The 14,329-nt window shown below is 47.0% G+C and overlaps 2 protein-coding genes across 5 annotated transcripts in view; one reads left to right on the top strand and one right to left on the bottom strand.

Annotated features, from left to right (window-relative positions):
* ZBTB8OS (zinc finger and BTB domain containing 8 opposite strand) overlaps positions 1–14,329 on the bottom strand; it is a 34,416-nt gene that overhangs the window by 16,946 nt on the left and 3,141 nt on the right. The window lies entirely within an intron of this gene.
* On the top strand, positions 5,267–6,101 carry LOC117092942 (charged multivesicular body protein 2a-like). Its single transcript, XM_033227277.1, has one exon. The coding sequence runs from the start codon at positions 5,334–5,336 to the stop codon at positions 5,997–5,999; it is 666 nt and encodes a 221-aa protein (XP_033083168.1). The 5' UTR covers positions 5,267–5,333; the 3' UTR covers positions 6,000–6,101.

Below are 14,329 nucleotides of genomic sequence, written 5' to 3'. Positions count from 1 at the left end.
CAATGCTATAGGGCAGTGGTTCTCAAATTCTGGAGTCTCCAGAATTCTATTTTTTTTTTTTTTGAGACAGAGTCTCGCTGCAAGTTCCACCTCCCAGGTTCAAGTGATTCTCCTGCCTTAGCCTCCCAAATAGCTGGGACTACAAGCGTGCACCACCACACCCAGCTAATTTTTGTATTTTTAGTAGAGACGGGGTTTCACCATGTTGGTCAGGATGGTCTCGATCTCTTGACCTTGTGATCCGCCCACCTCAGCCTCCCAAATGCTGGGATTACAGGCGTTAGCCACCAAACCCAGCCCAGAATTCTTTATTCTCTTAAAAATTATTGAAGACCCCAAAGAGCTTTTGTTAATATGGGTTATATCTGTCATTAACCACACTGCAAATTTTAAGTGAAAATATTTTAAAATACGTATTAATTCATTTAAAAATAACAATAGGCTGGGTGTGGTGGCTCACGACTGTAATCTCAGCACTTTGGGAGGCCGAGGTGGGTGGTTCACCTGAAATTAGGAGTTAGAGAACAGCCTGGCCAACATGGTGAAACCCTATCTCTACTAAAAATACAAAAAATTAGCCGGGGATGGTGGCACAACACTGTAATCCCAGCTACTTGAAGCATGAGAATCACTTGAACCCAGGTGGCAAAGGTTGCAGAGTTGAGATCGCACTACTGCTCTCCAGCCTGGGTGACAGAGTGAGACTCCATCTAAATAATAATAATAATGATAATAATCCCATTTTATTGAACATAATTTGAGTATTTTTATTTTTTTGCTTTTATTTATTTATCTTAAAAATGGAGTTTGCTGGCCAGGCGCATTGGCTTATGCCTGTAATCCCAGTACTTTGGGAGGCTGAGGTGGATGGATCACTTCAGGTCAGGAATTCGAGACCATCCTGGCCAACATGGTGAAACTCTTGTCTCTACTACAAATACAAAAATTAGCCCGGCATGGTAGCGTGTGCCTATAGTCCCAGCTACTTGGAAGGCTGAGGCAGAAAAGTTGCTTGAACCTGGGAGGTAGAGGTTGCAGTAAGCCAAGATCATGCCACTGCACTCCAGTCTGGGCAAGAGAGCGAGACTCCATCTCAAAAAAAAAAAAAAAAGATGGAGTTTCCCTATGTTGCCCAGGCTGGAGTGCATTGGCTAGTTATAGGCACAACCATAGTACAATATATCCTAGTACTCCTGGGCTCAAGTGCTTACCACCATCCTGGCCTTGCGTATTTTTATGAAGAGTAACTATATTGTTAAAAAAAATTAGCTGGTCATGGTGGCTCATGCCTGTAACCCCAGCAACTGAAGAGGCTAAGGCAGGAGGACAGATTGAGGTCAGGCATTCAAGACTAGCCTGCACAACATAGTGTGACTCCATCTCTTAAAAAGTTTTTAAAAAACCCTCAGGTGTGGTAGTGCATGCCTGTAGTCCCAGCTACTTGGAAGGCGGAGATGGGGGGGGGCTGCCTGACCCGAGGAGCTTGGGCTGCAGTGAGCTAAGAATGCAGTGAGCTGCACTCCAGTGTGGGCAACAGAGTAAGGCCCCATCTCTAAAAAAAAATAAAAGTTATTAATAAAAAAATTAGCGAAGACTGGCACTGTTTTGCATTTTTTCAAATATTTTAAATGTCTTTCAATATATTCATTTAGTTGGAGTGCATAAATAAAATCCAACCTCACAAATATGCAGAAGGAAAATAGAGGAGCATTGTAATAGCTTCTTCAAATAATTGTGGATAGGCTGGTCGAAGTGCAGTGATGTTTACAATTAATTTATCATAACCAGTTATAGATTTCTTTGTTCCTTCTCCACTCCCACTGCTTTACTTAACTAGCCTTTAAAAAAAATTATGGATAGTCTTTTTTTATATTATACCAAAACTCAAAACATGGTAGTTTTTTTTTTTTTTGAGATAGAGTCTTCTCTGTCCCCCATGCTGGAGTCCAGTGGCGCAATCTTGGCTCACTGCAACCCCCACCTCCCTAGTTCAAGCAATTCCCCTGCCTGAGCCTCCCGAGTAGCTGGGATTACAGGCGCGCGCCACCATGCCTGGCTAATTTTTTTTTTTTTTTTTGAGACGGAGTCTCGCTCTGTCACCCAGGCTGGAGTGCTGTGGCCGGATCTCAGCTCACTGCAAGCTCCGCCTCCCGGGTTTACGCCATTCTCCTGCCTCAGCCTCTCGAATAGCTGGGACTACAGGCACCGCCACCTCGCCCGGCTAGTTTTTTGTAGTTTTTAGTAGAGACGGGGTTTCACCGTGTTAGCCAGGATGGTCTCGATCTCCTGACCTCGTGATCCGCCCGTCTCGGCCTCCCAAAGTGCTGGGATTACAGACATGAGCCATAGCGCCCGGCCAAAACATAGTAGTTTTTTCAACATTAGTTGAAATGTGGAATCCATAATCATAACAATGAACTTACCATACTGTGAAATTAAAATCCATTGATCTATTATGCACTTAGAATGAATCTTTTTGTTTTCTTTTTTGAGATAGAGTCTCACTCTGTCATCCAGGTTGAAGTGCAGTGGCATAATCACAGCTTACTGCAGCCTTGACCTCCCAGGCCCAAGTGATACTTCCACCTCAAGTCTCCCAAGTAGCAAGGACTACAGACACGCACCACCACACCTGGTTAATGTTTTGTAAGAGACAGGGTTCTGCCACAGGCTGGTCTCGAACTTATGGGCTTAAGCCATCTGTCCCCCTTTGTTGCGGGAAGTCAGGGACCCTGAATAGAGGGACCGATTGAAGCCGTGGCACAAGAACATAAATTGTGAAGATTTCATGGACATTTATTAGTTCCCCAAATTAATACTTTAATAATTTCTTACACCTGTCTTTACTGTAATCTCTGAACATAAATTGTGAAGATTTCATGGACACTTATCACTTCCCCAGTGAATACCCTTGTGATCTCCTATGCCTGTCTTTATTTTAATCTCTTAATCCTGTCATCTTCTTTGTAAACTGAGGAGGATGAATGTCGCCTCAGGACCCTGTGATTGTATCAGCTGGACAAATTGTTTGTAGAGCATGTGTGTTTGAACAATATGAAATCTGGACATCTTAAAAAAAGAACAGGGTAACAGCGATGTTCAGAGAACAAGAGAGGTAACTTTGAACTGGCCGCCGGTGAGCCGGAAGGAACAGAGTTATATTCCTCCTCTTTCATAAGCAAATAGGAGAAATATCGCTGAATTCTTTTTCTCAGCAAGGAACATCCCTGAGAAAGAGAATGCGCCCTGAAGGTAGGCCTATAGACCGCCCCTTTTTAAGGCGTCCTGTCTTTTATGGTCGAAGCCAAAGGGATGAAATAAGCCCCAGTCTCCTATAGTGCTCCCAGGCTTATCAGGATGAGAAAATTCCCATCTAATAAATTGTGGTCAGACAGGTTATCTGCTCTCAAACCCTGTTTCCTGATGTTATCAATGACAATGCGTGCCCGAAACTTCATTAGCAATTTTAATTTCACTTCATCTGGTGGTCCTGTGATCTCGCCCTGATCTCTGTGACCACACCCTATTCATGCACTCCCTCCCCTTTTGAAAATCCTAATAAAAACTGGCTGGTTTTATGGCTCATGGAACATCACGGATCCTGCTGACATGTGATGTCTCCCCCGGACACCCAGCTTTAAATTTCTCTCTCTTGCGCTCTTTCCCTTTATTTCTCAACCCAGCCGAGACACTTAGGAAATAGAAAAGAACCCACGTTAAACATCAGGAGCGGGTTCTCCCTATACCCCTTGGCCTCCCAAAGTGCTGGGATTTAGCTCACTAGGCCTGAAAATTCTAATTGGACTTGACACCTTGAATTTTATCATTACCAACAAATATTGTCAGCTATTTTCCTTGATGTGACAGATCACTGTTCACTTTCAAGAAAATATCTGCCAGCAGGGCGTGGTGGCCCACGCCTGTAATCCCAGCACTTTGGGACGCCAAGGTGGGCGGATCGCCTGAGGTCAGGAGTTCAAGACCAGCCTGGCCAACATGGTGAAACCCTGTCTCTACAAAAATACAAAAAAAAAAAAAAAAAAAAATTAGCTGGGCGTGGAGGTGGGGCCTATAATCCCAGCTAATCACAAGGCCAAGGCAGGAAAATCCCTTGAACCTAGAAGGCCAAGGTTGCAGTAAGCCAAGATCCTGCCACTGCCCTCCAGCCTGGGCGATAGAGCAGGCCAAATACTCAAGTCTGAGTAACAATAGCATGTCTTTCATTCTTTCAAAGAAAGTGTTCCACGAAAAACGGAGCTAGTTCAGCTCACAACTCAATTACACAAGTTGTTTTTGAGACAGATTTTGCTCTTGTTGCCCAGGCTGGAGTGCAATGGAGTGATCTCAGCTCACCAAAACCTCTGCCTCCTGGGTTCAAGCAATTCTCCTGCCTCAGCCTACTGAATAGCTGTGATTACAGGGATGCGCCTCCACGCCGGGCTAATTTTGTATTTTTAGTAGAGATGGGGTTTCTCCATATTGGTCAGGCTGGTCTCGAACTCCCAACCTCAGGTGACCCGCCCGCCTCGGCCTCCCAAAGTGTTGGGATTACAGGCGTTAGCCACTGAGCCCGGCCAGTTACAGAAGTTATTTTCCACGAGTAATCAACACTTAGCATGCCACAAAGATACTTTATACCTACTTCCAATTTTGTTACACAGAATATTATGAGGACTAAACTCTGATTTTTTTTATCTTGCCCAAATTCCTATCTAAGGGGTTTGGGGAGTCATGCCCTACAAATCATAAATTCTCATCAGAAGGGTTTTATATAACCGTATATATGGTGACTTACTTTCTAACTTGACTCAGGCATAACATTACAAGATACAAGACAAGGAAGGAAGGAAGAAAATCAAAATATTTTACCCCAAAACATGTTTCTTTGCCATATTTTGAAATGGCCAGGGCCGGGCTTGATGGTTCACACCTGTAATCCCAGCACTTTGGGAGGCCAAGGCGGGCGGAACACCTGAGATCAAGAGTTTAAGACCAGCCTGGCCAACGTGGTGAAACTCCGTCTTTAATAAAAATGCAAAAATTAGCTGGGCATAGTGGCGGGCACCTGTAATCCCAGCTACTCGGGAGGCTGAGGTAGGAGAATTGCTTGAACCTAGGATACAGACGTTGCAGTGAGCCGAGATGGTGTCACTGCACTCCAGCCTGGGCGACAGGGCAAGACTCTGTCTCAAAAAAAAAAAAAAAGAAAGAAAGAAATGGCCAGGCAAAGCTGTTCTTTGTAGGGGAGAATTTACATCCTTAGAGAATCTCGGACACGGAAGCGGAAGCGGGTGCCCGTCCCAGTTCCGGCCTGCCAGTGGGCTTCTACCACCATGGACCTGTTGTTCGGGCGCCGGAAGACGCCAGAGGAGTTACTGCGGCAGAACCAGAGGGCCCTGAACCGTGCCATGCGGGAGCTGGACCGCGAGCGACAGAAACTAGAGACTCAGGAGAAGAAAATAATTGCAGACATTAAGAAGATGGCCAAGCAAGGCCAGATGGATGCCGTTCGCATCATGGCAAAAGACTTGGTGCGCACCCGGCGCTATGTGCGCAAGTTTGTATTGATGCGGGCCAACATCCAGGCTGTGTCCCTCAAGATTCAGACACTCAAGTCCAACAACTCAATGGCACAAGCCATGAAGGGTGTCACCAAGGCCATGGGCACCATGAACAGACAGCTGAAGTTGCCCCAGATCCAGATGATCATGATGGAGTTTGAGCGGCAGGCAGAGATCATGGATATGAAGGAGATGATGAATGATGCCATTGATGATGCCATGGGTGATGAGGAAGATGAAGAGGAGAGTGATGCTGTTGTGTCCCAGGTCCTGGATGAGCTGGGACTTAGCCTAACAGATGAGCTGTCAAACCTCTCCTCAACTGGGGGCTCGCTCAGTGTGGCTGCTGGTGGGAAAAAAGCAGAGGCCGCAGCCTCAGCCCTAGCTGATGCTGATGCAGACCTGGAGGAACGGCTCAAGAACCTGCGGAGGGACTGAGTGCCCCCTGCCACTCCAAGATAACCAGTGGATGCCCAGGATCTTTTACCCTAATCCCTCTGTAATAAAAGAGATTGGACACTAAAAAAAAAAAAAAAAAAAGAATCTCTATTAACATAGCTAGATCTTTTTCTTGCAGACCCTCCCAATCTTAAAGATATTAACTAACATCTGAATATCTGAATAGGAAACATTTGTCATCTGTTGTCTCTAAGGGCAACCACTATAAGACTTCAAAAGAACTTTGTTCTCCACAATCTTTTATCTTTTTTTTTTTGAGACGGAGTCTCACTCTGTCACCCAGGCTGGAGTGCAGTGGCCGGATCTCAGCTCACTGCAAGCTCCGCCTCCCGGGTTTACGCCATTCTCCTGCCTCAGCCTCCCGAGTAGCTGGGACTACAGGCGCCAGCCACCTCGCCTGGCTAGCTTTTTGTATTTTTTAGTAGAGGCAGGGTTTCACCGTGTTAGCCAGGATGATCTCGAACTCCTGACCTCGTGATCCGCCCGTCTCGGCCTCCCAAAGTGCTGGGATTACAGGCTTGAGCCACCGCGCCCGGCCCACAATCTTTTATCTTAACCAGAACATTATCTTTCTATCAATTCTAGGTCTTTTTTTTTTGAGATGGAGTCTTACTCTGTCGTCAGGCTGGAGAGCAATGCCACGATCTCGGCTTCACTGCAACTTCCGCCTCCTGGGTTCAAGCGATTCCCCTGCCTCAGCCTCCTGAGTTGCTGGGATTACAGACGCACGCCACAATGCCTGGCTAATTTTTCTGTATTTTAGCAGAGACAGAGTTTCACCATGTTGGCCAGGATGGTCTCAATCTCCTGACCTCATGATCTGCCAGCCTCAGCCTCCCAAAGTGCTGGGATTATTACAGGCATGAGCCAGAATCCCAGGTCTTTAGACAAATTCAACCCATTATCAACCCGAAAATGTTTAAATTCACTTATAACATGGAAGCTCCCCCAACCGTCCACCCCCCTCACCTCCTGGCTTTGAGTTGTCCCATGTTTCTGGACCAAAGCAATGTATTTCTTAAACATACCTGATTAATGTCTCATGCCTCTCTGAAATGTATAAAACCAAGCTATGCCCTGACCACCTTGGGCACACTGAGCAAATGTTCTCAGGACCTCCAGAGGGCTGTGTCAGGGGCCATGGTCACTTATATTTGGCTCAGAATAAAATCTCTCCAAATATTTTAGATTTCCACTATTTTGTCAACAATTAAAAAGGCACCTATTCAGAATATTAAAAGTTAAGATTTCGTAACATCAATAGTTCTTACTGATTCATTAAAGATTTTTTGGCCGGGCGCGGTGGCTCAAGCCTGTAATCCCAGCACTTTGGGAGGCCGAGACGGGCGGATCACGAGGTCAGGAGATCGAGACCATCCTGGCTAACACGGTGAAACCCCGTCTCTACTAAAAAAATACAAAAAATTAGCCGGGCGAGATGGCGGGCGCCTGTAGTCCCAGCTACTCGGGAGGCTGAGGCGAGAGAATGGCGTAAACCCGGGAGGCGGAGCTTGCAGTGAGCTGAGATCCGGCCACTGCACTCCAGCCTGGGCGACAGAGCGAGACTCCGTCTCAAAAAAAAAAAAAAAAAAAAAAAGATTTTTTTTTTTTTGAGACGGAGTCTCGCTGTGTCGCCCAGGCTGGAGTGCAGTGGTGATTTCGGCTCACTGCAACCTCTGCCTCCCGGGTTCACGCCATTCTCCTGCCTCAGCCTCCTGAGTAGCTGGGACTACAGGCACCCGCCACCACACGCCGCTAATTGTTTGTATTTTTAGTAGAGACGGGGTTTCACCGTGTTAGCCAGGATGGTCTCGATCTTCTGACCTCGTGATCTGCCCACCTCGGCCTCCCAAAGTGCTGGGATTACAGGCGTGAGCCACTACGCCTGGCCTAAACAATTTTTTTAAAACAATATCTTTAGCCGGGCTTGGTGGCTTACGCCTGTAATCCCAGCACTATGGGAGGCTGAGGCGGGCGGATCACGAGATCAGGAGATCAAGATCATCCTGGCCAAAATGGTGAAACCCTGTCTCTACTAAAAATACAAAAAATTAGCTGGGCGTGGTGCAGGTGCCTGTAATCCCAGCTACTCTGGAGGCTGAGGCAGGAGAATGACCTGAAGCCAGGAGGAGGAGCTTGCAGTGAGCCAAGATGGTGCCACTGCACTCCAGCCTGGGCAACACTGTGAGAATCTGTTTCAATAACGACAAAAAAATGTTTACAGATGTGAGCCACTGCACTTGGCCTTTAGCTTTTTTTTTTTTTTTTTTTTAAAGAGACGGGTTCTAACTGTCTACCGAGGTGAGTACTGTACTACCAAGGAGTACAGTGGCACAATCATGGCTCACTGCAGCCTTGACCTCCTGGGCTCAAGAGATCCCTCCTGCCTCAGCCTCTAGGTAGCTGGGACTGCGGGCATGCACCACCATGCCCGGCTAATTTTTTTTTTTTTTTTGAGACTGACTCTCACTCTGTTGCCCAGGCTGGAGTGGAGTGGCGTGATCTCAGCTCACCAAAACCCCTGCCTCCCGGGTTCAAGCAATTCTCCTGCCTCAGCCTCCTGAGTAGCTGGGCCTACAGGCATGCGCCACCACACCTGACTAATTTTTGCATTTTCAGTAGAGACAGGGTTTCACTATGTTGGCCAGGCTGGTCTTGAACTCCTGACCTCGTGATCCGCCCGCCTCAGCCTCCCAAAGTGTTGGAATTATAGGCATGAGCCAACATGCCTGGCCCCGGCTAATTTTTTTTACTTTTTTTTTTCTTTTTCTATAAAAAGATGGGGGTCTCACTAGGTTGCACGGGTTGCTTAAACTCCTAGCTTCAAGTGATCCTTCCACCTTCACCTCCCAAAGTGTTGGGATTATAGGTGTGAGCCACTGCTCCTAGCCTAAGAATGTTCTTTTCTTTTTCCTTTTTTTTTTTTAGTTGGAGTCAGGGACTCTGTCGTCCAGGTCGGGACTATAGTGGCATAACAACCCACTGCAACCTTGACATTCTGAGCTCAAGCAATCCTTCTGGCTCAGCTTCCCCAGTAGGTGGGACTACAGGACTACACACATATGCCACCACACCCAGCTTTTTTTTTTTTTTTTTTTGTAGAGATGTGTTTCATTGTGTTCCCCAGACTAATCTGGAAGTCCCGGGCTCAAGAAATCCTCCGGCTTAGGCCTCCCAAAGTGTTAGGATTATAGGCATGCGCCACCTCGCCCAGGTGTTTAATTTACTACCATGTACTTAAAAAAAAAAAAAAAAAAAGAGGCAACTGGACACGGTGGCTCATGCCTGTAATCCCAGCATTTGGGGAGGCTGAGGCGGGCAGACCACGAGGTCAAGAGATTGAGACCATCCTGGCCAACATGGTGAAACCCCGTCTCTACTAAAAATATAAAAATTAGCTGGGCGTGGTGGCACGTGCCTGTAGTCCCGGGTACTCAGGAGGCTGAGGCGGGAGAATTGCTTGCACCCAGAAGCAGGAGGTTGCAATGAGCCGAGAGGGCGCCACTACACTCTAGCCTGTCAACAGAGTGAGACTTCATCTCAAAAAAAAAAAAAAAAAGTCATTTTCACTGAAGAATTTCATTACGGCTAGGTGCAGTGGCTCACACCTGTAATCCCAGCACTTCGGGAGGACAAGGCAGGAGGATTGCTTAAGGCCAGGATTTCAAGACCAGCCTAGGCAACATGGCAAGATCCCATCTCTACAAAAAATAACATAATTAGCTAGGTGTGGTGGCCAGGCATATATAGTAGTCCTAGCTACTCAGGAGGCTGAGGTGGCAGAACAGCTTGAGTCTAGGAGTTCAAGGTTGCAGCAAGCCATGACAGCGCCACTATACTCCAGCCTGGGAGACAGAGGGAGACCCTTTCTAGCATACGGTTTGGTGCTGCTGTCTCTATTTGTGCTAAGGGGCCAAGAGATTTTGTTTTTGCTTTTTCTTTCACAGATAGGTTCCTGCTATGTAGCTCAGGATGGAGTGCAGTGGGGGCAATTATAGCTCCAAAAGATAGAGCCCAGCCTTGCTCTATAGCCCAGGATAGAGTGCAGTGCTGCAATTATAGCTCCAAAAGACCGAGCCCAGTCTCAAACTCCTGGGTTCAAGTTATCCTCCCACCTCAGCCTCTGGAGTAGCTGGGACTACAGGCTGGGGCCAGTTTTACCAGCCATTGATTTTGTACCACCAGTACAAATATCAACACAGTGAAAACAGTAACATCTCAGTATTATTATGAAAATAGTTTGACATCACAGCCCCTCTGGAAGGGTACAGGGAAACCTAGGAATATAAAGATTACATTTTGAGAACTGCTATTATACTACTTATACAAGTATACTCAGTTTCTGAAAATTAACTTATGACACGGGCACTCTTCTATAAGTACATCATACTTCAGTAAAAGATATATTTTGGCTGGGTGCAGTGGCTCATGTCTGTACTCCTCGCACTTTGGGAGGCCAAGTCGGGCAGATCACCTGAGGTCAGAAATTCGAGACCAGCCTGGCCAACATGGTGAAACTCCATCTCTACTAAAAATGAAAAAGTAGCTGGGTATGGTGGTGCACACCTGTAATCCCGGCTATTTGAGAGGCTGAAGTGGGAGGATCACTTGAGTCCAGGAGGCAGAGATTGTAGTAAGTCAAAATCGCGCCATTGCACCACTCCAGCTTGGGTGACAGAACAAGACTGTCCCAGGAAAAAAAAAAAAAAAAAAGGATTTTTTTTTTCCCTTGGTATCTAATTCCAGATGACTGAAAGTTTTTTAGATTCTTTTTTGGTTTCTTATTTTTTGAGATGGAGTCTCGCTCTGTCACCCAGGCTGGAGTGCAGTGGTGTGATCTTAGCTCACTGCAAGTTCCACCTCCCGGGTTCACACCATTCTCCTGCCTCAGACTCCCAAGTAGCTGGGACTACAGGCGCCCACCACCACGCCCGGCTAATTTTTTGTATTTTTAGTAGAGATGGGGTTTCACCGTGTTAGCCAAGATGGTCTTTTTTTTTTTTTTTTTTTTTGAGGCGGAGTCTCGCTCTGTCGCCCAGACTGGAGTGCAGTGGCCAGATCTCAGCTCACTGCAAGCTCCGCCTCCCGGGTTTCCGCCATTCTCCTGCCTCAGCCCCCCCGAGTAGCTGGGACTACAGGCGCCCGCCACCTCGCCCGGCTAGTTTTTGTATTTTTAGTAGAGACGGGGTTTCACCGTATTAGCCAGGATGGTCTCAATCTCCTGACCTCGTGATCCGCCCGTCTCAGCCTCCCAAAGTGCTGGGATTACAGGCTTGAGCCACCGTGCCCGGCCCAAGATGGTCTTAATCTCCTGACCTCATGATCCGTCTGCCACGGCCTCCCAAAGTGCTGGGATTACAGGCGTGAGCCACTGAGCCCAGCCTTCATTTTACTTTCTGAGACAGAGTCTCACTCTGTTGCCCACGCTGGACTGCAATGGTGCCATCTCGGCTCAAAGCAAACTCCAATTCCTGGGTTAAAGCGATTCTCTTCTCAGCCTCCCTAGTAGCTGGGATTACAGGCATGCACCACCACAACCACACTCATCTAATTTTTATTTTGTTTTATTTTATTTATTTATTTATTTATTTATTGAGACAGAGTCTCAGTCTGTCGCCAGGCTGCTATTTATTTATTTATTTATTTATTGAGACAGAGTCTCAGTCTGTCACTAGGCTGCAGTGCAATGGCGTGATCTTGGCTCACTGCAACCTCCGACTCCCTGATTCAAACTGGGATTACAGGTACGTGCCACCAAGTCTAGTTAATTTTTTTTGTATTTTTAGTAGAGACAGGGTTTCACCATGTTGGCCAGGATGGTCTCGATCTCCTGACCTCCCAAAGTGCTGGGATTACAGGCATGAGCCACGGTGCCTGGCCTAATTTTTATATTTTTAGTAGAAATGGCATTTCACGCCAGGCGCAGTGGCTCACGCCTGTAATCCCAGCACTTTGGGAGGCTGAGGAGGGCGGATCACAAGGTCAGGAGATCGAGACCATCCTGGCTAACATGGTGAAACCCTGTCTCTACTAAAAATACAAAAAAATTAGCCGGGCGCGGTGGCAGGCGCCTGTGGTCCCAGCTACTCGGGAGGCTGAGGCAGGAGAATGGCGTGGGCCCGGGAGGCGGAGCTTGCAGTGAGCTGAGATCCGGCCACTGCACTCCAGCCTGGGTGACAGAGCGAGACTCCGCCTCAAAAAAAAAAAAAAAAAGAAATGGCATTTCGCCATGTTGGCCAGGCTGGTCTCCAACTCTTGGCCTCAAGAGATCCACCCACCTTGGCCTCCCAAAGTGCTAGGATTACAGGTGTGAGCCACCAGGCCTGGCCACAGGTTATTCAATAAAAGTTTTCTTTTCAAATGTATAGAAAAAAATAGGAAAATTATTTTAAAATCTCAGTGGACAAGGCCTTCCCTGAGTATGACATCTTATCTTAGAAGCCATAAAAGAAAGGGTTGCCCAAGAAAGGGTTGACTGGGCGTGGTGGCTCATGCCTGTGATCCCAGCACTTTGGGAGGCTCAGGTGGGCGGATCACTTGATTGAGGTCAGGATTTCAAGACTATCCTGGCCAACATAGTGAAACCCTGTCTCTACTAAAAAAACACAAAAATTAGCCAGGCGTGGTGGTGGGCGCCTGTAATCCCAGTCATACAGAAGGTTGAGGCAAGAGAATCACTTGAGGCCAGGCACAGTGGCTCACGCCTGTAATCCTAGCACTTTGGGAGGCCGAGGCGGGTGGATTGCAAGGTCAGGAGCTCAAGACCATCCTGGCTAACACAGTGAAACCCCGTCTCTACTAAAAATACCAAGAAATTAACCAGGCATGGTGGCGGGCGCCTGCAGTCCCAGCTACTCAAGAGGCTGAGGCAAGAAAATGGCGTGAACCTGGGAGGCGGAGCTTGCAGTAAGCAGAGATCGCTCCACTGCACTGCAGCCTGGGCGACAGAGTGAGACTCTGTCTCAAAAAAAAAAAAAGAGAATCACTTGAACCCAGGAGGCGGAGGTTGCTGTAAGCTGAGATTGTGCCACTGCATTCCAGCCTGGGAGACAGAGCAAGACACTGTCTCAAAAAAAAAAAGAAAAGAAAAAAGAAAGGGTTGGCCAGATGTGGTGGCTCACGCCTGTAATCCCAGCACTTTGGGAGGCCGAGGGGGGTGGATCACCTGAGGTCAGAAGTTCAAAACCAGCCTGGTCAACATGGTGAAACCTCCTCTCTACTAAACATACAAAAATTAGGTGGGCTTGGTGGCGGGTGCCTGTAATCCCAGCTACTTAGGAGGCTAAGGCAGGAAAATTGCTTGAACCCAGGAGGCGGAGGTTGCAGTGAGCTGAGATCGCACCATTGCACTCCAGCTTGGGCAACAAGAGCGAAATTTCATCTCAAAAAAAAAAAGAAAAAAAATTAGCCCAGTGTGGTGGTGCATGTCTGTAATCCCAACTACTCAGGAGGCTGAGGCAGGAGAATTACTTGAACCTGGGAGGCGGAGGTTGCAGTGACTGGAGATCGTGCCACTGCACTCCAGCCTGGATGACAAAGCGAGACTCCATGTCAAAAAGAAAGAAAGAAAGGCTTAATGCAGGGGGTCCCCAACCCCCAGGCTGGTACCAGTTGGTGGCCTGTTAGGAACCAGGCAGCACAGCAGGACATGAGCTCACAAAGTTTCTTCTATATTTACAACCACTCCCCATTGCCTACATTACTGCCTGAGCTCCACCTTCTTTCAGATCAGGCGCAGCATTAGATTCTCATAGGAGCCTGAACACTATTGTGAACTGTACATTGGAGGGATCTAGGTTGTGTGCTCCCTATGAGAATCTAAAGCCTGATGATCTGTCACCCCCATATGGGACCACCTAGTTGCAAGAAAACAAGCTCAGGGCTCCCACTGATTCTGTATTACAGTGAGCTGTATAATTATTTCATTATATATTACAATGTAATAAAACTGAAATAAAATGCACAATAATGTAATGCACTTCAATCATCCTGAAACCATACTCCCCTACAACGCCCGTTGGTGGAAAAACTGACTTCCGTGAAACCAGTCCCTGGTGTCAAAAAGGTTGGGGACCACTGGTTAATGAGCTGCACTGCATAACAATACTATCTGCCTAGTAAGAAAAACCAGTAACCCAAGAGAAAAAAAAATAACCCAAGAGAAAAAAAAAATAACCCAAGAGAAAAAAGGGCTAAGAATATTAACATACACACCACAGTATGGGAAATACAAATAGTTCCAAAACACTATAATATGTTCAACTTCACTTACAATAAGAAAAATACAGTAAGTATACTTTACAAATTGG

This window comes from Trachypithecus francoisi, unplaced genomic scaffold (assembly GCF_009764315.1).
Source record: "Trachypithecus francoisi isolate TF-2019V2 unplaced genomic scaffold, Tfra_2.0 Lachesis_group12, whole genome shotgun sequence".
Taxonomy (NCBI): Eukaryota; Metazoa; Chordata; class Mammalia; order Primates; family Cercopithecidae; genus Trachypithecus; species Trachypithecus francoisi.
Note: the sequence above shows the minus strand (reverse complement) of the source record. Positions and strands in the feature narration are given on the sequence as shown.